At 45.3% G+C, this 23,262-nt stretch overlaps 1 protein-coding gene across 1 annotated transcript in view; it reads right to left on the bottom strand.

The window, feature by feature from the left end:
- Positions 1-9,425: 9,425 nt before the first annotated feature.
- Positions 9,426-23,262, bottom strand: part of LOC116373424 (leucine-rich repeat serine/threonine-protein kinase 1) — a 49,035-nt gene continuing 35,198 nt past the window's right edge. The window contains exons 8-13 of the mRNA XM_031822006.1: positions 21,741-21,857; positions 18,147-18,347; positions 17,691-17,905; positions 16,864-17,349; positions 15,898-15,999; positions 9,426-11,083 (exon numbers count right to left, since the gene is read on the bottom strand). Coding sequence (XP_031677866.1) covers positions 10,906-11,083; positions 15,898-15,999; positions 16,864-17,349; positions 17,691-17,905; positions 18,147-18,347; positions 21,741-21,857 — 1,299 coding nt within the window. The 3' untranslated portion in view covers positions 9,426-10,905. The remainder of the gene's footprint in view (positions 11,084-15,897; positions 16,000-16,863; positions 17,350-17,690; positions 17,906-18,146; positions 18,348-21,740; positions 21,858-23,262) is intronic.

Raw genomic sequence — 23,262 nt, 5'->3', positions numbered from 1 at the left:
ATCCCCTCCCAGGGGCCTTGTGGTAGCCACTCATCCCCTCCCAGGGGCCTTGTGGTAGCCACTCATCCCCTCCCAGGGGCCTTGTGGTAGCCACTCATCCCCTCCCAGGGGCCTTGTGGTAGCCACTCATCCCCTCCCAGGGGCCTTGCTACACTCTGCAGCGGAGTACATGATCCAGAGATGCAACTGGGTTTGAACAGGCGACCTTGTTCTTATAGGTTGAGATCCTTACACCTGAGCCACAGAGCGTCAAGCTCTCTCTTCATAATAGACATTTCCCGTAACGTACAACAAATGAGGATCACACTCACAACCTAGTGGAGGAAGGCAGGGACTTAACCACAAACCCACTAACTTCTTCATATTTCACACACTTCTCTTTGTATGGTTGACGTTGAGAATTGTGGAAACATACAGAAAGCACCAGAGGTAAGATCTGAGCCCACAACCTAGTGGATGGAAGGCAGGGATTCAACCCCTGAACCACAGACTTCAGTTCACTGTGTAAGATGCGTTGATACTACCCCTATCTCTACTGACCATGAGGACAGGAGATACATTCAGTAGGTTGGAGATGAGTTGGGTTATTCATCTGTGTCTCACCTTGAGATCTGACTTTAGTAAGGTAGGAGGGATAAACTCACATAAACAGTCATAGAGAGAGAGAGAGAGAAGGAGAAAAGCAATGAGAGAGAGGAGAAAAGCAATGAGAGAGAGAGAAGGAGAAAAGCAATGAGAGAGAAGGAGAAAAGCAATGAGAGAGAGAAGGAGAAAAGCAATGAGGGAGAGAGAGAGAAGGAGAAAAGCAACGAGAGAGAGAGAGGAGAAAAGCAATGAGAGAGAGGAGAAAAGCAATGAGAGAGAGAGAAGGAGAAAAGCAATGAGAGAGAATGAGAAAAGCAATGAGAGAGAGAAGGAGAAAAGCAATGAGGGAGAGAGAGAGAAGGAGAAAAGCAATGAGGGAGAGAGAGAGAAGGAGAAAAGCAATGAGGGAGAGAGAGAGAAGGAGAAAAGCAACGAGAGAGAGGAGAAAAGCAATGAGAGAGAGAGAGAGGAGAAAAGCAATGAGAGAGAGAGAAGGAGAAAAGCAATGAGGGAGAGAGAGAGAAGGAGAAAAGCAACGAGAGAGAGAGAGAAGGAGAAAAGCAATGAGAGAGAGGAGAAAAGCAATGAGAGAGAGAGAGAGGAGAAAAGCAATGAGAGAGAGAGAAGGAGAAAAGCAATGTGAGAGAGAGAAGGAGAAAAGCAATGAGAGAGAGGAGAAAAGCAATGAGAGAGAGAGAGAGGAGAAAAGCAATGAGAGAGAGGAGAAAAGCAATGAGAGAGAGAGAGAGGAGAAAAGCAATGAGAGAGAGGAGAAAAGCAATGAGAGAGAGAGAGAGGAGAAAAGCAATGAGAGAGGGAGAGAGGAGAAAAGCAATGAGAGAGAGGAGAAAAGCAATGAGAGAGAGAGAGAGGAGAAAAGCAATGAGAGAGAGAGAGAGAGAGAGGAGAAAAGCAATGAGAGAGAGAAGGAGGAGAAAAGCAATGAGAGAGAGGAGAAAAGCAATGAGAGAGAGAGAAGGAGAAAAGCAATGAGAGAGAGAGAGAGGAGAAAAGCAATGAGAGAGAGAGAAGAAGAAAAGCAATGAGAGAGAGAAGGAGAAAAGCAATGAGAGAGAGAGAGAGGAGGAGAAAAGCAATGAGAGAGAGAAAGCGAAGGAGAAAAGGAATGAGAGAGAGAGAGGAGAAAAGCAACGAGAGAGAGAGCGAAGGCGAAGTAGAAAAGGAACGAGAGAGAGAGAAGAGAAAAGCAACGAGAGAGAGAGCGAAGGAGAAAAGGAACAAGAGAGAGAGCGCGAAGGAGAAAAGGAGGAAGCGAGAGGGCTGACATGCCAAGTCTCATAAAAGCAAGGGTTATGCTCTACATTATTGCATGTTACTGTCATCATATGTGTGAAATCTGAATGTATACTTCAGCTGGTCTTCTTTCTCCCCAGTCAGAGGAAATGTGGAATAAATGTTGCGCTCTCTGCTGTTATACATGGGGGCTCGTCTTGTAGAGAACTGGAATTCACAGAGAACAGTCAATCACATGTATGGATCATAAAGTTGTTCTTTACCACCAACTACTGTACAAGAGGTTAACGGAATAAGGTTAACTAAAGAAGGTTAAATAAAGTATGGTTAACTAAAGTAAGGTTAAGATCTAGAGAAAGAGCCTTGGAGAAAGGGTTAGTGGTCCATTTGGAATTCAGCCTATATCTTAACAGGCTGAGGAGACATAGCCATGGGATCAAGCTTCCCTTAGGTACAGATCTAGGATCAGATCACCCTCCAAAAATCCTAATCTCATCTATTAGAAGGGAAAAAAAAACAAATCTAAACTTAGATCAGTGTTTAAAGTCAACTTTATCCTACTTCAAGGGAAGGATTGAGACATGGACCTAAATAGCTGCATCTCTCCTAGAGTACCGGTATCCTACAAGTATTTACATCCAAAATTGCAGGAGGGAATTGATATGACTTGACACATAGGTGTTACTTCCCCTCACTTGGAAGGCACCTTGCACACACACAAAGTGTGAGAATACCTTCATATACATTCCCAATGAACTCAGAAGGGCTGCTATGCGTTCAGCGATGGAAAAGTCCTTTAGTACCCTGTGTCTCTACTGTGTGGAGCCGGCAGCATGTTGTAAATGGTTCAGTCAGTGGTATAGTTGTGGAGTTGAAAGTTTGGCAGTGTTGATTTCCTGTGTGTGTGTGTGTGTGTGTGTGTGTGTGTGTGTGTGTGTGTGTGTGTGTGTGTGTGTGTGTGTGTGTGTGTGTGTGTGTGTGTGTGTGTGTGTGTTCCTATGTGGAGCAAAGGGCTGACTGGAGTGGCACGCAAAAAAAAAAAAAAGAAGAAGATATTTCTGGGTCAGTTATTCTCCATTTGAAACCACTGCCATTATGGAGATTAGTGAATCTACAAAGAGCTGACTAGAAGGTCCAGCTTGGACATGGTAGTCAGGCTGAAGGGACAAGAAAAGTCTGGGAAAGAATCTCACACACACACACACACAGCTTGATGACTGGTTAGTGGTTAATAACCTCCAGGTGGTTGCCAGCTCTCTGGGACGCAGCCTGCAGGGAGAGAGGACCCAAGACCAGACCAGAGAGGGAGGGATAGATAGAAGCAGAGAGAGGGGGAGAACACAAAGGAGGAGGAAGACAGAGGTGGAAGAGAGAATGAGCACTACGGTTAGAGGGAAGGATTTAGGGAGGGAGAGAATGAGGACCATGGGTGGGAGAGAGAGACAAGTAGGCAGGGAAAGGAGGAAGGGAGAGAGCAGGGATGAGAGGGAGGGAGGTAGAGAACAGGGATGAGAGAGAGAAAGGGAGGGAGGGAGGGAGGGAGGGAGGGAGGGAGGGAGGGAGGGAGGGAGGGAGGGAGGGAGGGAGGGAGGGGAAGGGGTTACAGTAGGATCCAGTCTTACGGTCCAAGACCTTCTGTATAATGAGCCAGCAGAGACTGAGCCAAGCTCAGGGAGTTAGATATACACACACACACACACACACACACACACACACACACACACACACACACACACACACACACACACACACACACACACACACACACACACACGGGAAGGAGGAGGCATACACTCATTCATTGATACAAACGGAGGGAAAGTTGTGAAGAAAGTCACACACACACAAGCACACACATACACACACAGAGCCTAAAATAGGCATACTCACAAACTACACACACACTCATTGACCCAAGCAGGAGAAAGGAAGGAAGAGGCAAACACACTCAGGGAGAAAGTAAGAGTGAAGAAACACACACACACACACACACACACACACACACACAAGGGAGCCCTGAAGAAGCGGAGTGGCCTGGACTGAACCCACAGGCTCCCCTCCTCATGGTCCTCTCAACAGCTAATAATTACACCCCTCTCCAATCCACCATTACCCTGGATACTCTTCTCCTTCTCCCCTCTCTCACTCATTTTCTCTCTCTTTCTCTACCTCTTTATTTCCCTTCTCTTTCTCTCTTCCCTCCCTTTATCTCTCTCTCGCTACCTCCTTCTCTCCCTCTCTCTTTCCCCTCTCTTTTCCTTTCCCCTCCCTCTCCTACCCCCCTCTCTTTTTCTCTCTTCCCTGCCTCTCCTACCCTTCCCCCCCGCTCCCTTCTCTCACCTCTAGTCTATCCCATTACCCCAGAGCCCTGGAATCAACTAGGGCCCCTGGAGAGTCTTGAAGAGCCTTAAAATCCTCTGCACATCCATTCACCAGGCATAAGTGTTCCATTTCCATCCTGTCCACGCTACTTGTAACATCATTCAACTTTCTCCCTCCCCTTCTCTCTCTCTCCTCTCACTCTTGTCTTTCTTTGTCTGTCTCTTTTGTTCTCTCTCCTTTTCTCTTTCACTTTAACCCTGTCTGTCTCTCTTCTTTTCTCTATCTCCTGCTCTCTCTACCTTTCTCTGACCTTACCTTTTATTCAAACCGTTTCTCTCTCTCATGGAGAAAGTCCTTTGGAGATGAGGCATTACTGCAAAAATGCAGTGTAAAATCCATCAATTCCTCCTTAAAGAAACTCATTTTTTACATGTCTTCCCTTTGTGAATTCTGTTTCCATGTGTTAAAACCAGCGGTATTCTATAGTTTATATTTGTTTATTTAACCCTACTTTATTTAACCGTATTTAGTTAACCTTACTTTATTTAACCTTATTTAGTTAAAACTTCTGATATTGGCAGAAAGCTTAAATTCTTGTTAATCTAACTGCACTGTCCAATTTACTATAGCTATTACAGTGAATGTTATTGTTTGAGGAGAGTGCACAATTTTGAACATGAAAACTTATTAATAAACAAATTAGGCACATTTGGGCAGTCTTGACAAAATATTTTGAACAGAAATGCAATAGTTCATTGGATCAGTCTAAAACTTTTCACATACACTGCTGTGGCCAAATTCTAAACTGCACCTTGGCTGGAATAATACATTATGGCCTTTATTTTGCATTTCAAAGATGGTACAAAAACAATACAAAGAACGGTTGTTTTTTTCTTGGTATTTTCTATTACCAGATCTATTGTGTTATATTCTCCTACATTCCTTTCACATTTCCACAAACTTCAAAGTGTTTCCTTTCAAACGGTACCAAGAATATGCATATCCTTGCTTCAGGGCCTGACCTAATGGCAGTTAGATTTGGGTATGTCATTTTAGGTGAAAAAGTGAAAAAAGGGGCGGATCATTAACTTAGGTCAGAATTGGCCCTAAAGTGTCTCAGAGCAGGAGTGCTGATCTAGGATCAGGTCCTCCCAGTCTTATTCCTTGTGATTTGAAAAGGCTAAACTGATCTGGAAGAAACAGAAAAAAACACTCAGAAACAGAGTGAAACGGAGGTGTTACCTGAACTTGTCCAATAACAAAACCCTAATTTTGATTTTCCCTTGCAATGCATTTTGAAACGTTTTGCTGCGCCCTAATGAACACGACCCATGTGTATTTAATTCAGAAGTAGAGCTGTTTGACTGACTGCAGATTACATCAGTATAGGATTCTACACTGCCCTCTTCTGTCTGACTACCTGATTAACTGATTAATGTTGAAGGGTTCCCAACATTTCATGTAATTAGATGGTGCCAATCTTTCCCATTGAAACAGCTTGTGGCAGGGGTGTAACGTTATGCAGGCCAGGGGATTTCCACTTAGCCTGTTACTTCGGTTGTTGTTATCCTTAACATACAGTGCCTTGCAAAAGTATTCATCCCCCTTGGCGTTTTTCCTATTTTGTTGCATTACAACCTGTAATTTAAATTGGTTTTATTTGAATTTCATAATGAACATACGCAAAATAGTCCAAATTGGTGAAGTGAAATGAAAAAAATTACTTGTTTCAGAAAATTTAAAAAAAATTGAAAAGTGGTGCATATTCACTCCTTTGCTATGAAGCCCCTAAATAAGATCTGGTGCAACCAATTACCTTCAGAAGTCACATATTTAGTTAAATAAAGTCCACCTGTGTGCAGTGTCACATGATCTGTCACATGATCTCAGTATATATACACCTGTTCTGAAAGGCCCCAGAGTCTGGAACACCACCAACCAAGGGGAACCACCAAGCAAGTGACACCATGAAGACCAAGGAGCTCTCCAAACAGGTCAGGGACAAAGTTGTGGAGAAGTACAGATCAGGGTTGGGTTATAAAAACAATATCCGAAACTTTGAACATCCCACGGAGCACCATTAAATCCATAATTGAAAAATTGAAAGAATATGGCACCACAACAAACATGCCAAGAGAGGGACGCCCACCAAACCTCACGGACCAGGCAAGGAGGGCATTCATCAGAGAGGCAACAAAAACACCAAAGATAACCCTGAAGGAGCTGCAAAGCTCCACAGCGGAGATTGGAGTATCTGTCCTGAGGACCACTTTAAGCCGTACACCCCACAGAGCTGGGCTTTACGGAAGAGTGGCCAGAAAAAAAGCCATTGCTTAAAGAAAGAAATAAGCAAACACGTTTGGTGTTTGCAAAAAGGCATGTGGGACACTCCCCAAATATATGGAAGATCAGATGAGACTAAAATTGAGCTTTTTGGCCATCAAGGAAAATGCTTTGTCTGGTGCAAACCCAACACCTGTCATCACCCCGAGAACACCCACAGTGAAGTATAGTGGTGGCAACATCATGCTGAGGGGATGTTTTTCATCGGCAGGGACTGGGAAACTGGTCAGAATTGATGGATGGCGCTAAATACAGGGATATTCTTGAGGGAAACCTGTTTCAATCTTCCAGAGATTTGAGACTGGGACGGAGGTTCACCTTCCAGCAGGACAATGACCCTAAGCATACTGCTAAAGCAACACTATTGGTTTAAGGGGAAACATTAAAATGTCTTGGAATGGCCTAGTCAAAGCCCAGACCTCAATCCAACTGAGAATCTGTGGTATGACTTAAAGATGGCTGATTTTGGCCTTTCTAGGGAATTTTTCCTAGCCACCGTGCTTCTACACCTGCATTGCTTTCTGTTTGAGGTTTTAGGCTGGGTTTCTGTACAGTACTTTGAGATATCAGCTGATGTAAGAAGGGCTATATAAATACATTTGATTTGATCTGTACACCAGCGGAACCCATCCAACTTGAATAAGCTGGAGCAGTTTGCCTTGAAGAATGGGCAAAAATCCCAGTGGCTAGATGTGCCAAGCTAATAGAGACATACCCCAAGATACTTGCAGCTGTAAGGTGGCTCTACAAAGTGTTGACTTGGGGGGGTGGTGAATAGTTATGCACGCTCAAGTTTTCTGTTTTTTTGTCTTATTTCTTGCTTCACAATAAAAAAATATTTTGCATCTTCAAAGTGGTAGGCATGTTGTGTAAATCAAAAGCAACCCCCCAAAAAATACATTTGAATTCCAGGTTGTAAGGCAACAAAATAGGAAAAATGCCAAGGGGGGTGAATACTTTCGCAAGCCACTGTAAGCCCTTAACCCATGTTAAAATACTAGCAATGTACTGTGCAAAAGGCTCTGTCGTAAAGTTTTCCCTGGGGACAGATCTAGGATCAGCTTCCTCTCCCTCAGTCCTAACCTTAACCATTTACTGGGGAAAATGCAAAACTGACCCAAGATCAGCATCTAGAGGGAACTTCACCCTATTCTGTGTAAAACTGTAGGCTACTAAAGATTGCACTTTATGAGTAGGTGAATCCAGGCCAACTCTAAAAGTGCTTTAGTAGAGGTAGGCTATTAGGTGCTTATGGGCTCATCTGTTAGGGGCAGAGGTGTGTTGGAGCAAAGCATAAGTTACTGTTAAGCTCAGAGGCCCCATACACACTGAGGTTGCAGAACACATTTGACAATGGAAGGGATGCAATGGATATTTTAGTGATACAGCACAGAGTTTGCCTGCAAAAAAAACTTTTACACAATTGTGTAAATCGCCACAGTGGTTGCAATTTTGTACAGAAAAACTCTTGGATGTATTATCGCCGCTATGTCAGATGTGTTATGGACCACGTGTATGCAGGGCCCAGAGGTTGCTGGAGGACACCCCGAGATTTGAGTGAAACCAATTCATATCAGGGCAACAGACTGTCAAGTGTTTTTAGATGACAAGAGCAACATTCATGGTTTTTCTCTGTGCCACCATGTTTTGGGCTAAGTAAACCCTTGGCAGAGACTGTCATCTTGTTTACGAAATGGTTTCGCGAGCAAATTCAAGAAAATCTCAATCAGTACTGTAGCTTCTGTTCAGGCCAGGGTCTCTCCGAAGTGAGAAAGACAGTTACTGCCTATTGCTGATCCGGGAAGCTTTATTCAGTACGTTAGAGATTTGATCTGGGTTAGATACCTGATCTGATATGCTTCATTGGTTTTCAAACAATATAATATTTTCTAGGAGGTTGCATTTACCTACCACTCTCTGCATACATCCAGAGTTGCACACTGTGTGTGTGTGTAAAGATGGGGGGTAGGTGTGTGTGTGTTCAATGGTGTGTGCATGTGGTTCACTGGTGTGTGTTAGTGTAGGTTCAATGTTCTGTGTGTATATGTAATACCTGGCATAGTATGGTACAAGCACCCTGTATTCCTCCCTCCAGGTGGGACCCCTGTCAGCGCTCCCTTCATTAATCCATCATCCTTTCATCCCTCATCAGCGGTCAGGTTACAGCAAGGCTGTGTTGGAGAACTTACCTACCCCCTACCTCTCTCTCCTCATATTGCTCCACCCACCCCCATCTCTCCATGTTCCCCTCTCAACGTGCCCCCTCTATCCCTCTGTATCCTTCTCACAATCTGCCCAGAATATTCCCTCCTTCCACGAATGAGGGGAGAGGGTGGGTTGAAAAAGAGAGGGGGAGAGAGGGGGGAAAGAAGGAGAGAGAGGGGGGACAGAAGGAGAGAGAGGGGGGAGAGAAGGAGAGCGAGGAGAAAGATGGGGAGAGAAGGAGAGCGAGAGGGGGAGAAGGAGAGATAGGGGGAGAGAAGGAGAGATAGGGGGAGAGAAGGAGAGAGAGAGGGGGAAAGAGAGTCTCGGGAGAGAAGGAGAGTGAGGAGAAAGATGGGGAGAGAAGGAGAGCGAGACGGGGAGAGAAGGAAAGAGGGGGAAAAGGAGAGATAGGGGGAGAGAAGGAGAGAGAGAGGGGGAAAGAGAGTCTTGGGAGAGAAGGAGAGTGAGGAGAAAGATGGGGAGAGAAGGAGAGCGAGACGGGGAGAGAAGGAAAGATGGGGGGAGAAGGAGAGATAGGGGGAGAGAAGGAGAGAGAGGGGGAAAAGAGAGTCTTGGGAGAGAAGGAGAGGATAGTCAAATGTAGGAGATTGGGGGATGCAGGCAAGTCTCTTACAAGCAACATTTAGTTGATCCCATTCGATAGACACAGCAGGCAGGTTGGATAAGAGGTCAATAAACTTCCATTCAACACAGGCTTCTACTATTAGAAGAAGTTTATTCATGGTCGTACAGTATATACACAATATAGTATATTTACACTGAAGAGGATTTGAACATATTACACCATAAATGAACACCATCTCACTGACACAGCAGTGAAGTTAGGAAACCCTCCCATGTTGGTATCAACACACTGGATGTCCCAAATGGAACCCTACTTAGTGCACTACTTTTGGCCAGGGCCCATAGTGCACTATGTAGGGAATAGGGTGCCATTTGTGATGCATCCTCAATACACAATATAGTACTGGCAACTTCAAGCGCCAACACTGGAAGTAAAACTGACGGGCATCAAACCGAAGGGCAAACTCCTACACATAGTTAACCCTGACTTCTGTCTACAGTCTTGTTACTTGTTAAATGCACAAGTCAGAGTTTAGCCCAGCAGCAGAAACCCTTCATCTAATGTCTATCTGAGCTAGTGTGAGAGATTGGTATAGGAGAGTGTCATTGGTTTAGAGACAGTCCCAGTCTCTATACTGCAGGGCAGGGGTGAGTCCTTTCTGCTGTGTCCTTGGTCTGTTGGGAGATGGCCTATTTTTTATTTATTTTTTTAACCTTTATTTAACTAGGCAAGTCAGTTAAGAACAAATTTTTATTTTCAATGACGGCCTAGGAACAGTGGGTTAACTGCCTGTTCAGGGGCAGAACGACAGATTTGTACCTTGTCAGCTCGGGGATTTGAACTTGCAACCTTTCGGTTACTAGTCCAAAGCTCTAACCACTAGGCTACCCTGCCGCCCCATGAGGAAACAGAACTGCTTACGGTGTTGTTTACTCATATATCTCACACACACAACTCAGTTGAGTGTTACGTTCCACTGTCCTGTGAAGTGAGTACACTCTGTGTTCAGTAGATCTGGGACACGTGTCTTTACGGCCCGTTTTGTCCTACCGTCTGTTTTATGGTTGCAGAACTCCAGTAACCTTCCCAAAATCCCCAGGTTCTCCAGAAATCCTGGTTGGTAGATTCTGGTTTTCCTGCTTAATCCTGATTTCAGGAGTCTTCCAACTGGATTTCTGGAAAACCTGGCATTTTTGGTAGTTACCGGAAAATTGCAACCCTAGTCCCTTCTATCTTCAGGCTCAGGTTTAACTGATAGTCAATCCATCTTAGTGGTGCTCCAGAGGGGGAAGTGTGGGGTGTGTTGGGGGCACACGGGGGTTTTGACCTAGTCCATGGGGGTTTGGGCCCAAGCTATAACAGGATGAGCCCCCGCCCCATCCCTGAGTCTCCTCTCAACATATCCCAATCTCTCCTGTCCTCTCTTTTGCTTCACCATCTCCCTCACCCCTCCTTGTCACTCTGATGTCAGAGCTCCGCGGCCCCCTGCTCTGAACACTGGGGGCCTGTGAATGTGTTCTCTCTCTCTCACACACAGAGACAGACAGAGAGCTATGATTCTGTGACTGCTAGACTCTGCCTGGGACACCACGGCCGGTGCCGTACAACGGCTACCTTCTTTTCCTCATGCTGGTCTCCAGCCTCCCCAGCTCCTCATAGGACTGGTAGAAGACCTCTAGCTCACGGGGGCCCCAGCCCCGCCAGACACACAGGCACCAGGCCCTATTTTCGTTGCGAAAGCCACACACAACCGTGTCCTTTGCCACCAGTGCGGCCTCCTCCAGGGTCCTGAGAGAGAGAGAGGGGGTAAAGAGAGAGAGAGAGGGGGTAAAGAGCGAGGGAGAGGGAGGAAGAGAGGGAGGGAAGAGTAATAGAAAGAGAGAAGTGTGAAATAGGGAGGAGGGAAAGAGAGAGTTAAACGTTGAAATGTGTATGTGTGGATTCTTCCTAGAAGTAGCCAGGCTTTACTGAGAAGAGGTTCCCTGGAAGGCTACTGAGGAGTACACTGAGGAGTACACTGAGGAGTACACTGAGGAGTACACACAACACCCTGTTTACATAGGATTTCTACCTCCAGGTAGGAGGTGCCCTAAGGCACACATCTAGAATGAACTTACCTTCCCTAAAACCTGACTTTAACTCAGAATCTTAGATCAGTGTTTAAAGTGCCATCGACAGGTTAATACATACTTTCCAGAAATGACACAAACAGGTAAAACATCGCACTCCTGATTTATGTAGGACATGACACAAACACTCTGGGAAGAGGAACATAGCTTGTTGCCGTGTTGCGTGCTTAACCATGCATCATATACACACCCCCATATTATCTTCCTCCCACTGTTGTTTCATGTGTTGTAGCTTACCAAGACTACCATCATCCTCTCTGGTACACACTGCAATCTACAACACTGATGGTTACACAACACTGTTGTTTCATGTGTTGTAGCTTACCAAGACTACCATCATCCTCTCTGGTACACACTGCAATCTACAACACTGATGGTTACACAACACTGTTGTTTCATGTGTTGTAGCTTACCAAGACTACCATCATCCTCTCTGGTACACACTGCAATCTACAACACTGATGGTTACACAACACTGTTGTTTCATGTGTTGTAGCTTACCAAGACTACCATCATCCTCTCTGGTACACACTGCAATCTACAACACTGATGGTTACACAACACTGTTGTTTCATGTGTTTGTAGCTTACCAAGACTACCATCATCCTCTCTGGTACACACTGCAATCTACAACACTGATGGTTACACAACACTGTTGTTTCATGTGTTGTAGCTTACCAAGACTACCATCATCCTCTCTGGTACACACTGCAATCTACAACACTGATGGTTACACAACACTGTTGTTTCATGTGTTGTAGCTTACCAAGACTACCATCATCCTCTCTGGTACACACTGCAATCTACAACACTGATGGTTACACAACACTGTTGTTTCATGTGTTGTAGCTTACCAAGACTACCATCATCCTCTCTGGTACACACTGCAATCTAAATAACGAGTCATTATGATTTGTAGATCAGTCAGTCAGTCTACAGTGGATGTGAAACAAGCCCAGAATCTCCAGCGTGTTTCTCACAGCCTTTCCTGTCTTCCTGCGACCCTATGGCCAGACCTCAACCTGTCCCTGGTGCTACTAGTCTAAATGGGATCTAACGTCACCCTGTTGAAGTTGAAATTGAAATGGCTAAGGTAAGGGTTAATGTTAAAGTTAGGGTATGGGCTAAGGATGTCCTAAGGATTCCGGATAGCACTAACCCCCTGACAACCACTGCTTATTAAGGACCTCGGCTTTGGGTGGCCCTTTCATTGCCTGCTGCTAAAACCTCACGCACACACACTGACACACGTACACGCATGCACTGCAGACAGAAGTCCTCTTCTGCTGTAGCTAAAACAGCTGCTGGGACGTTTATAGGAATAATTACAGAGCGGAGAAAAACCCCGTTAAGCACATGATGAGGGATCTCTGCTGGGTCTTTATTGAAGCTGAATCAGCAAATTAATCTCCAGCTCCTTTTCTTGCTGTGCCAGAAAGTGTGTACGTCCCAAATTGCACCTTATTCCCTATGTAGTGCAATACTTTTGACCAGGGCACACAATAGGGAACAGGGTGCTACTACATATGGACTAGGGGTCCATTTGGGATGTAGCCAGACAGTTCTGCTGGCCTACTTTGCTACAGCAGATAAAGAGGTCCAACACTCCACAGGTCTGGAATGAGGCCTGTTTTCACTGTTAACACCATGGCTGGATCCCAAATGGAACCCCATGCCCTACATAGGGCCCATAGGTGTTCTGGTCAAAAGTAGTGCACTCTATAGAGCAAAGGGTGTTATTTGGGATGCATCCCGTGGCTTGGATGGGGCAATGTGCGGTGTTACGGTAGAAAGAACATTGCCCTGACATTTGGTTCCGNCTGATGGTTACACAACACTGTTGTTTCATGTGTTGTAGCTTACCAAGACTACCATCATCTCTCTGCTCTGATGGTTACACATGCAATCTACACACTGATGGTTTTACACAACACTGTTGTTTCATGTGTTGTAGCTTACCAAGACTACCATCATCCTCTCTGGTACACACTGCAATCTACAACACTGATGGTTACACAACACTGTTGTTTCATGTGTTGTAGCTTACCAAGACTACCATCATCCTCTCTGGTACACACTGCAATCTACAACACTGATGGTTACACAACACTGGTGTTTCATGTGTTGTAGCTTACCAGACTACCATCCTCCTCTATGGTACACACTGCAATCTAATAACGAGTCATTATGATTGTAGATCAGTCAGTCAGTCTACAGTGGATGTGAAACAAGCCCCAGAATCTCCAGCGTGTTTCTCACAGCCTTTCCTGTCTTCCTGCGACCCTATGGCCAGACCTACAACCTGTCCCTGGTGCTACTAGTCTAAATGGGATCTAACGTCACCTGTTGAAGTTGAAATTGAAATGGCCTAAGTTAAGGGTTAATGTTAAAGTTAGGGTATGGGCTAAGGATGTCCTAAGGATTCCGGATAGCACTAACCCCCTGACAACCACTGCTTATTAAGGACCTCGGCTTTGGGTGGCCCTTTCATTGCCTGCTGCTAAAACCTCACGCACACACACTGACACACGTACACGCATGCACTGCAGACAGAAGTCCTCTTCTGCTGTAGCTTAAAACAGCTGCTGGGACGTTTATAGGAATAATACAGAGCGGAGAAAAACCCCGTTAAGCACATGATGAGGGATCTCTGCTGGGTCTTTATTGAAGCTGAATCAGCAAATTAATCTCCAGCTCCTTTTTTCTTGCTGTGCCAGAAAGTGTGTACGTCCCAAATTGCACCTTATTCCCTATGTAGTGCAATACTTTTGACCAGGGCACACAATAGGGAACAGGGTGCTACTACATATGGACTAGGGGTCCATTTGGGATGTAGCCAGACAGTTCTGCTGGCCTACTTTGCTACAGCAGATAAAGAGGTCCAACACTCCACAGGTCTGGAATGAGGCCTGTTTTTCACTGTTAACACCATGGCTGGATCCCAAATGGAACCCCATGCCCTACATAGGGCCCATAGGTGTTCTGGTCAAAAGTAGTGCACTCTATAGAGCAAAGGGTGTTATTTGGGATGCATCCCGTGGCTTGGATGGGGCAATGTGCCGGTGTTACGGTAGAAAGACATTGCCCTGACATTTGGTTCCGCCCCTGTATTAAAATTCTAAATCAAATAACTAAATGATCCTTGGTATGACCTTCTTAAAACAATTCCATATAGCTTAGTAGAACCCCCACCCCCTCTTTCCCCCGGCTTAGACTGTAATGGGTTAATCAATGGAGCACTTTCCCACACTGTTTCGTTGGATGTTATAATTGCATTGGGGATTCTTTGTGTGGTACAATCTATTTGAAAGTGACTATAATTTACAGCAGGTGTCTTCAACTGCACTTCCTGGAGCATGGAGGGTTTCTGTTCTGCTTCCCAGACAATGGCCAAGGTGCAAAAAAGATTGAAGAACAGATATGACATCATCGTTTGACCACTATCCAGGCTTTAAACTACGGCGCGCGACATGGTTCAATGTGCCTATAAATCAGCACAATCTGCTTTTTCATTTTTTTCAAATTGACGCTGTCTTTGGAGCTAGAATTGGGATCATGTACACTGTGCTAATGACGACACAACAAAAGAGCAACAGAGAGCATTGTATAATACCGCAAAATCCCCAAATGAGGTGTTTATGGTAAATACATGGGGGTAATTATGCACCTTTGCCATTAAGGACAAAGGTGTATAATATCTTACACTATCGTGCCGACCCCAACAGAACTGTGGTGATTCAGACAGTCTTTTCCAGCACGGTTACAGCTACTATGGTGGATACGTAACCAGGCCAGCCCAATATGGCTCTGCTCGGCAGGATGTAAAGGCTACTACTGAAGGAGAAGCTGTCGTCAACAGACACTGTGGCCCTCGAAGGCTAGGAATGGGATACCTGCTTTAGAGCATGAACCCATACGGTAGCCTATACAATTGGGTACATCCTATGGATTGGGTACATCCTATGGATTGGGTACATCCTATGGATTGGGTACATCCTATGGGTACATCCTATCGATCCCAAAGGAAATATCATTGAGGCCAGTGCTGCTCCACCCTCTTCCTGGAGATATACCATCCTGTAGGTCTCAGTCCAGCCCCAACCTGACATACCTGATTCAGCTAGTTAAAGTCTTGGTAAGCAGCTAATAAACTACGGTGTGCTAAATAACGGTTGGACTGAAACCCTGCAGGACGGTAGCGCTCCAAGGCAGCAGCCCTGATCTAGCCTATCAGAGGGCAAGGGAGGGCTATTACCATATTCACAAAACCTATCCAGACTTCTCAGATTTAAAAGCATTGTCTAGGGGGTGGGGCTAGGAGTGGATTTTGTAACTGGCTGTTCCATCAGCATGGTGGAAGCTGATTGGACAGACAGTCTATACACCTTACTGGCTATCAAAAAGAATGGATGCATCTCAAACTGTCCCTTTAGACTATTGAGAAACAGCCTTCCTGACAGGATATGATCTTACCCGTAAGAGGAAGTTCCGGGGGGGCAGAGCACAGCGATGACACGCCCCCTGAGCTGTCCTGTCTGCCGCTGGACCTCGATCACCATCACGTCACCACCACTCCTGGAACACAACACAGTAGTGACTAAAGATCTGTTCTTGGCAGAGTCAAATAGGTAGTGTTTCAGTGGGGCTGACCACGTAGATTATACTCATAGATTCTAATTATACTCTGATTCAAATCACTTCTTGCTGATTCGAGTATTGGCTCAATAATGACAAAGAAGCCCAAAACGTGTCTGCTGCAGAGGGACAAGACAAAGCCATGATAAAATATATTGGCTCACCATTAACTAGAAAGTTAGATCGAGAACAAGCTATAGCTGACTAGCACAACAACTAACGGTAGCAATCATGGTCACTTTGCACATTTTTTATTTTTATGTTTGACATACTTGGTTAGTTGAATAGTATTTTGTAAATGACAAACCTTATTCAAAACTCTAAATTGTGATTTGAGGACAGACCTAAGTCTCATCTGTTGGCATATTTACACCATAAGACTTTACCCTGTTTCACCCTCTGAAGACTGGCCCAAAACAAGTCTACTCTGGGCCAGAAAAAGACCCTGACCTGGATCCAGACTGGGCCATTTGGGCCTTTTCTAAAAAGCCTTTTCCTTCACAAAAGGAACCGTTCAGATATTTCAGTGGTTGTTGATTCTGCTCTTCACGTCTTTAGTGTCAGCCCAAGCTATGGAAACACAACTTCCCATAAATAACAACTAGTGCTTACATCCAAAACAGATTGGAGTAGGACCAGACAGACCCGATGGAAATGTTGCAGTATCAGATCTCACAACGCCTGGAGGAGTGTTAATGTCTCAGGAACCAACTAAATATGGTATAGCAATCTTTCTTGACTGCAAAAAAGTCTGTTGTAAGACAGTGTGACATGCTGGGTTTGTGTGTGTAGCATTGTGGGTACCTGGGGATCCAAAGGGTTCCATTGACAGCCAGCACAGTGAGGGCCTGCAGGTGGGGGGGAGTGGTGGTAAAGGTTGTGGTGGGGTCAGAGTTCACCACAGGGTCAGGGTCGTCTGGTTGGTCCTGAGGCCTCTCTTCCTCCTCAGTGGAAAAAGGCATACTGCTGGAACTAGCCAATGAGCTGAGCGCGCAGGAACTGGATCTGTCCAATCCCAGCGGCTCTGACAAGGGGCCGGATCGGTCAAATCCCAGCGAAGGGGTGGAGTCAGAAGAGATGGAGCAGTAGTCAGTCAGCGAATCCTGGTGCTGGATGATCTGAGTTCCCGCCTCCTCGCTGTAGATCAGCGTCACTTTGTCGTTAGGACATTCCTCCTCCTCCTCATCTAGACTCTTCCTCTTTGAGTCAAGGTCAGGACTAGTAGCCATGGTAACCCCTGCAGGTCGCTGTACAGTGAACACGTCCCGGAGAGGGTTGGCATCTCCACAGCTGCAATGACGAAATGACATTTGTATTATGTGTATGTATTGGTCACATGGTCTGTTGCATAGTGAAATTGTGTCTTGGCTGTGTATTTGTATTTATTATGGATCCCTATTATAAATTGTGTCTTGGCTGTTTATTTGTACCGCTTATCTTATAGCTGTGTCCTAATACCACCAGCGTATCCAATAGCTGTGTCCTACCTACCACCAGTGTATCTTATAGCTGTGTCCTAATACCACCAGTGTATCTTATAGCTGTGTCCTAATACCACCAGTGTATCTTATAGCAGTGTTCTACCCATTAGTCTAACACTACCTCACCCCACCCACCCACATCTCACACACCTGTACGTGGCACAGAGCTGGTAGGTGGCAGCGTGGTACAGCTGCAGGGTGTTGGTGTGGTCGTCCAGGGTCCACACTGCCTCATCCCCCCACAGACAGGGGCTGGAGGCCAGGGCCTGTATGGAGGATGGTGGGTCGTAGGGGTCCAGACGATGCACCGCCTGGAGGGTCCGGCAGTCGATCACCAGCAGGCCTGGACCATGGGAGTACCACAGCTGGGAGGAAGAGCGAGGTGGAGATAAGATTTACACTTTATGATAACCATTCATATTACCAGAGTTTAACCCAGTAATATTGTAATGAGGTTACCGGTATTTCACTACTGTATACAATTATTTACTATTTCATCATTGGACATTGTGGAATACAGGTATATTGAAATATATCAGAATATCTAGATAGATAGATAAATAGATACATTTCGATATATCGGCATATTGATATATCTATTCCAACCTGGGATCCACTGTGGACCAGGACCATGCTCCTGACTGGGTAGGGTCTCTGTCTGGGGTCAGAGTCCTCCATCCCAAACATGGTCATATTGAGGGTGTGAGAACACAGGTAGGTCTCTCCTTCCACAGGCATGTCATCCATTAGAGAGTACACTGCCACCAGACCGTCTGACATCCCCATGAAGACACACGCCTGGGTCTGCTTGGGTGGGAGGAGACCAGAATGTTAGGTTGTGGGGGTGTATATGGAATGGAGAGTGGTTGAAGGGACGTGGAGAGGGAGAGAGAGACAGAGATAGTAAAGATATCAACAACACATCCCAACCTTGATAAAGACTGAAGACTAGATGAAAAGCATGAACGGAGGTGAAAACATTCTTGTTTACTAAGTTAGAATAGAGAGCGGGGCAGTAAAAAGACTGCACTGCTGCAGTAAATAATACAACCAGTAAATCAATCTACTGTACGCTCTTCTAATTTAAGTGTAAATATGCGTTTGATAGCGTTCGTCATTCCCAACACATATTTACATGTCATACAACCAGGTCAGAGGCTAAGTGTCACTGTAGAATGTTTTCCCCAGAGTTGTTCCTCCCACGACCTCACAGTCCCCCTAGCAACTACCAGTGGTTGTTCTACTGTTGTCCTACAGCAGGACTGTTCTACCTGTACAGCTGACTTCAGTGGAGGATGGGTTTCTGGGAAGGAGGGAAAGATCAAAGGGGGCTCCACGTCTGCAGTGTAACACCCTGAACAGCCGACGTGTCAGAAATATGTTACATAGAGCTATGGTACTTTGGGGGTGTTGCTTCTGTCAAAGTTCAAACAAATGGAACTATCCAACACTTCTGCTCCCCTTCTTCGAGGCAAGCAACTCAAAGTGCCTTGCAGGTATAATGTGAGAGAGCCTTTAGCTCCTTATCCCCAGACAGACAGCAGGCTCCACTAGGTCAGACTCAACACCTGGACTACCCCAGCCACAGGACACTTCAAAGGGCTGAGGGTCTAGGGAGAGGGGGGTGAAGGGGAGGTGGGGGGGCAAACAGGCAGTGCTCCTGTAAAAAGGCAGTGATCACTAGAAGCACTGAAAGCGTCATGTTGACACAAAACTCATTAACACTTTGAAATGACGTGGCCATTGACTTTTCCTAAATAAGTATATTTAACACACACAGCAGATGGCCCATCTAAACTACACCTAAACTATATTGAAATACATTTTACACATAATAATAGAGTTAGCCTAAACACAAGATTAAATGGACAATAGTCTGATGGGTGACAATATTAACAATCGTCAAATTGTATATGAAGAGATGGACTAGTGCAGCTTGGACTTGATACAGAGGCAGGGAAACGGAGCAACAAAAAGTGTCTTTTTAAAATCCCCCTGCAGCAGACGTAGGCAACTAGATTCAGCCACTGGCCCATTTTAGTCAGTCGGATGGTCGGGGAGGCAGAACATTATTACAATGATCTGGGCACCACAAATGACCACAACTAAGAGATTGTATTGGAAATGAACAATCATTCCATACCTACTCCTGTGGCGGGCCGGGCGCAGTGCACGCTAACCAGGTGCACGGTGTTTCCTCCGACACATTGGTGCGGCTAAGAAGCAGTGCGGCTGGGTTGTGTTTCGGAGGACGCATGGCTTTCGACCTTCGTCTCTCCCGAGCCCGTGCGGGAGTTGTAGCGATGAGACAAGATAGTAACTACTAACAATTGGATACCATGAAATTGGGGAGAAAAAGGGGTAAAAATTCAACAACAAAATAAAAATCTCTCTCACTTTTACCAAGAGTAACCGCGTCCATGCACTCCACACATGAACACGTGGCAGCATACAGCCCAGGCCACTAAGCACAGACTAGTAACATAATAAAACACATCATATGTTCTGTTCTTTTGAAGTACATTTTCTTATTTCAATGTTTCTTAAGACCTGCCAAAATGAAATTATAATGGGTGTGGTTAGTGGTTTTTCGTTTTCTTTTTACAAATAGACTACAGTAACATATACTAATGAAAATGCTATTATGTTCTTTAAAAAATATACACATTTGTATTCTAATGTTACCTTCGTAAACACAACCAAAGGAACATTTTTCGGGATGCATTTATTAATGGATTTATACTGTTTGAATGTTGACATCAAAAAGACGCGCCATTGGCTCAGAGTGGGACCGCTCGAGGGCTGGCATTTCTACTGTTAAGAAGCCCGTAAAACCTCTTTTACCACAGTAGCTGTGTTAGTTAATGATGGTCAGAATGCAAATAAACCCCTACAAACGGTGAAAACAGTCAGGCTGGTTTGGAAGGCAGTTAGATGGTACCGTATTATTATCAACTGCTGTTCTGTTACTGTATAAACACTTTACAGTACAGAGATAAGAGAACACAGATTATCCAGTGTATCAGAGTTACATTGGGGTTTAGTAGATGACGGAACAACAATGGGTTGGGTTCCCATAATTCTTTCTCACACAGATCCGTGTAATCATTTATGGTTGTCTGGGGCTACAACAACAATGTGTATTGTTGGGGTTACTGGTGGACCGGTTCGGGAACTACTGGTCTAGGAGATGGTTTGAGATAGGGTTGTCACGGTAGCAGTATCGCAATAAGTCTGGTAGCAAGGAAACAAAACATGATGCGGATTTCAATTCTAAAGGAAAACAATCCTAATTTTGGAAACAAAGAGCATCATGTTATCACCCAGAGTCAAATGTGTTTATTTTCTAAGCTATACACAATATTGTATGAAAGGTTCCTAAAGGACCAAATAGTAGTCTGCTACATGTGTTCGCCATGGAAATTCGAATATGGTATTATTGTGATACTGGTATCATGACAACCATACAGGGCAGTAGTGAACAGTATGTTACATGGTCTCTGGCGGGCACGGGGAACAGACAGTTGACAACAGTACGACAGGACAGTTACCTGGTCTCTGGCGGGCACGGGGAATAGACAGGTGACAACAGGAGAGTTACCTGGTCTCTAGCGGGCACGGGGAACAGACCGGTGACAACAGGAGAATTAACTGGTCTCTGGCGGGCACGGGGAACAGACAGGTGACAACAGGAGAGTTACCTGGTCTCTGGCGGGCACGGGGAACAGACCGGTGACAACAGGAGAATTAACTGGTCTCTGGCGAGCACGGGGAACAGACAGGTGACAACACGAGAGTTACCTGGTCTCTGGCGGGCATGAGGAACAGACAGGTGACAACAGGAGAATTAACTGGTCTCTGGCGGGCACGGGGAACAGACAGGTGACAACAGGAGAGTTACCTGGTCTCTGGCGGGCATGGGGAACAGACAGGTGACAACAGGAGAGTTACCTGGTCTCTGGCGGGCACGGGAAACAGACAGGTGACAACAGGAAAGTTACCTGGTCTATGGGGGCACGGGGAACAGACAGGTGACAACAGGAGAGTTACCTTGTCTCTGGCGGGCACGGGGAACAGACAGGTGACAACAGGAAAGTTACCTGGTCTCTGGCGGGCACGGGGAACAGACAGGTGACAACAGGAGAGTTACCTGGTCTATGGCAAGCACGGGGAACAGACAGGTGACAACAGGAGAGTTACCTGGTCTCTGGCGGGCACGGGGAACAGACAGGTGACTATAGCAGGACAGGAGATCTGTTTCTGGGGCTGGCTCAGTGGACACATCTCCTTTAGACTGTAGATGAACACTTCCTGCTCCTAGAACACACACACACACACACACACACACACACACACACACACACACACACACACACACACACACACACACACACACACAAGTAAATACACACACACACACACACACACACACACACACACACACACACACACAAGTAAATACACACACACAGATGTATGTACAGTTGAAGTTGGAGGTTTACATACACTTAGGTTGGTGTCATTAAAACTTTTCAACTTTTTCAACCACTCCACACATTTCTTGTTAACAAACTATAGTTTTGGCAAGTCAGTTAGGACATCTACTTTGTGCATAACACAAGTAATTTTTCCAAGAATTGTTTACAGACAGATTATTTCACTTATAATTCACTGTATCACAATTCTAGTGGGTCAGAAGTTTACATACACTAAGTTGACTGTGCCTTTAAACAGCTTGGAAAATTCCAGAAAATTATGTCATGGCTTTAGAAGCTTCTGAGAGACTAAAATTGACATAATTTGAGTCAATTGGAGGTGTACCTGTGGATGTATTTCAAGGCCTACCTTCAAACTCAGTGCCTCTTCGCTTGACATCATGGGAAAATCAAAAGAAATCAGCCAAGACCTCAGAAAACATTGTAGACCTCCACAAGTCTGGTTCATCCTTGGGAGCAAATTCCAAATGCCTGAAGGTACCACGTTCATCTGTACAAACAATAGTACGCAAGTATAAACACCATGGGACCACGCAGCCGTCATACCGCTCAGGAAGGAGACGCGTTCTGGTGCAAAAAGTACAAATCAATCCCAGAACAACAGCAAAGGACCTTGTGAAGATGCTGGAGGAAACGGGTACAAAAGTATCTATATCCACAGTAAAACAAGTTCTATATCGATATAACCTGAAAGGCCGCTCAGCAAGGAAGAAGTCACTGCTCTAAAACCGCCATAAAAAAGCCAGACTACTGTTTGCAACTGCACATGGGGACAAATATCGTACTTTTTTGAGAAATGTCCTCTGGTCTGATGAAACAAAAATAGAACTGTTTGGCCATAATGACCATCGTTATGTTTGGAGGAAAAAGGGGGAGGCTTGCAAGCCGAAGAACACCATCCTAACCGTGAAGCACAGGGGTGGCAGTATCATGTTGTGGGGGTGCTTGCTGCAGGAGGGACTGGTGCACTTCACAAAATAGATGGAATCATGAGGGAGGAAAATTGATGTAGATATATTGACGCAACATCTCAAGACATCAGTCAGGAAGTTAAAGCTTGGTCACAAATGGGTCTTCCAAATGGACAAAGACCCCAAGCATACTTCCCAAGTTGTGGCAAAATGACTTAAAGACAACAAAGTCAAGGTATTGGAGTGGCCATCACAAAGCCCTGACCTCCATCCTATAGTAAATATATGGGCAGAACTGAAAAAGCATTTGCGAGC

Source organism: Oncorhynchus kisutch, unplaced genomic scaffold (assembly GCF_002021735.2).
Source record: "Oncorhynchus kisutch isolate 150728-3 unplaced genomic scaffold, Okis_V2 scaffold4044, whole genome shotgun sequence".
Lineage (NCBI taxonomy): Eukaryota > Metazoa > Chordata > Actinopteri > Salmoniformes > Salmonidae > Oncorhynchus > Oncorhynchus kisutch.
Note: the sequence above shows the minus strand (reverse complement) of the source record. Positions and strands in the feature narration are given on the sequence as shown.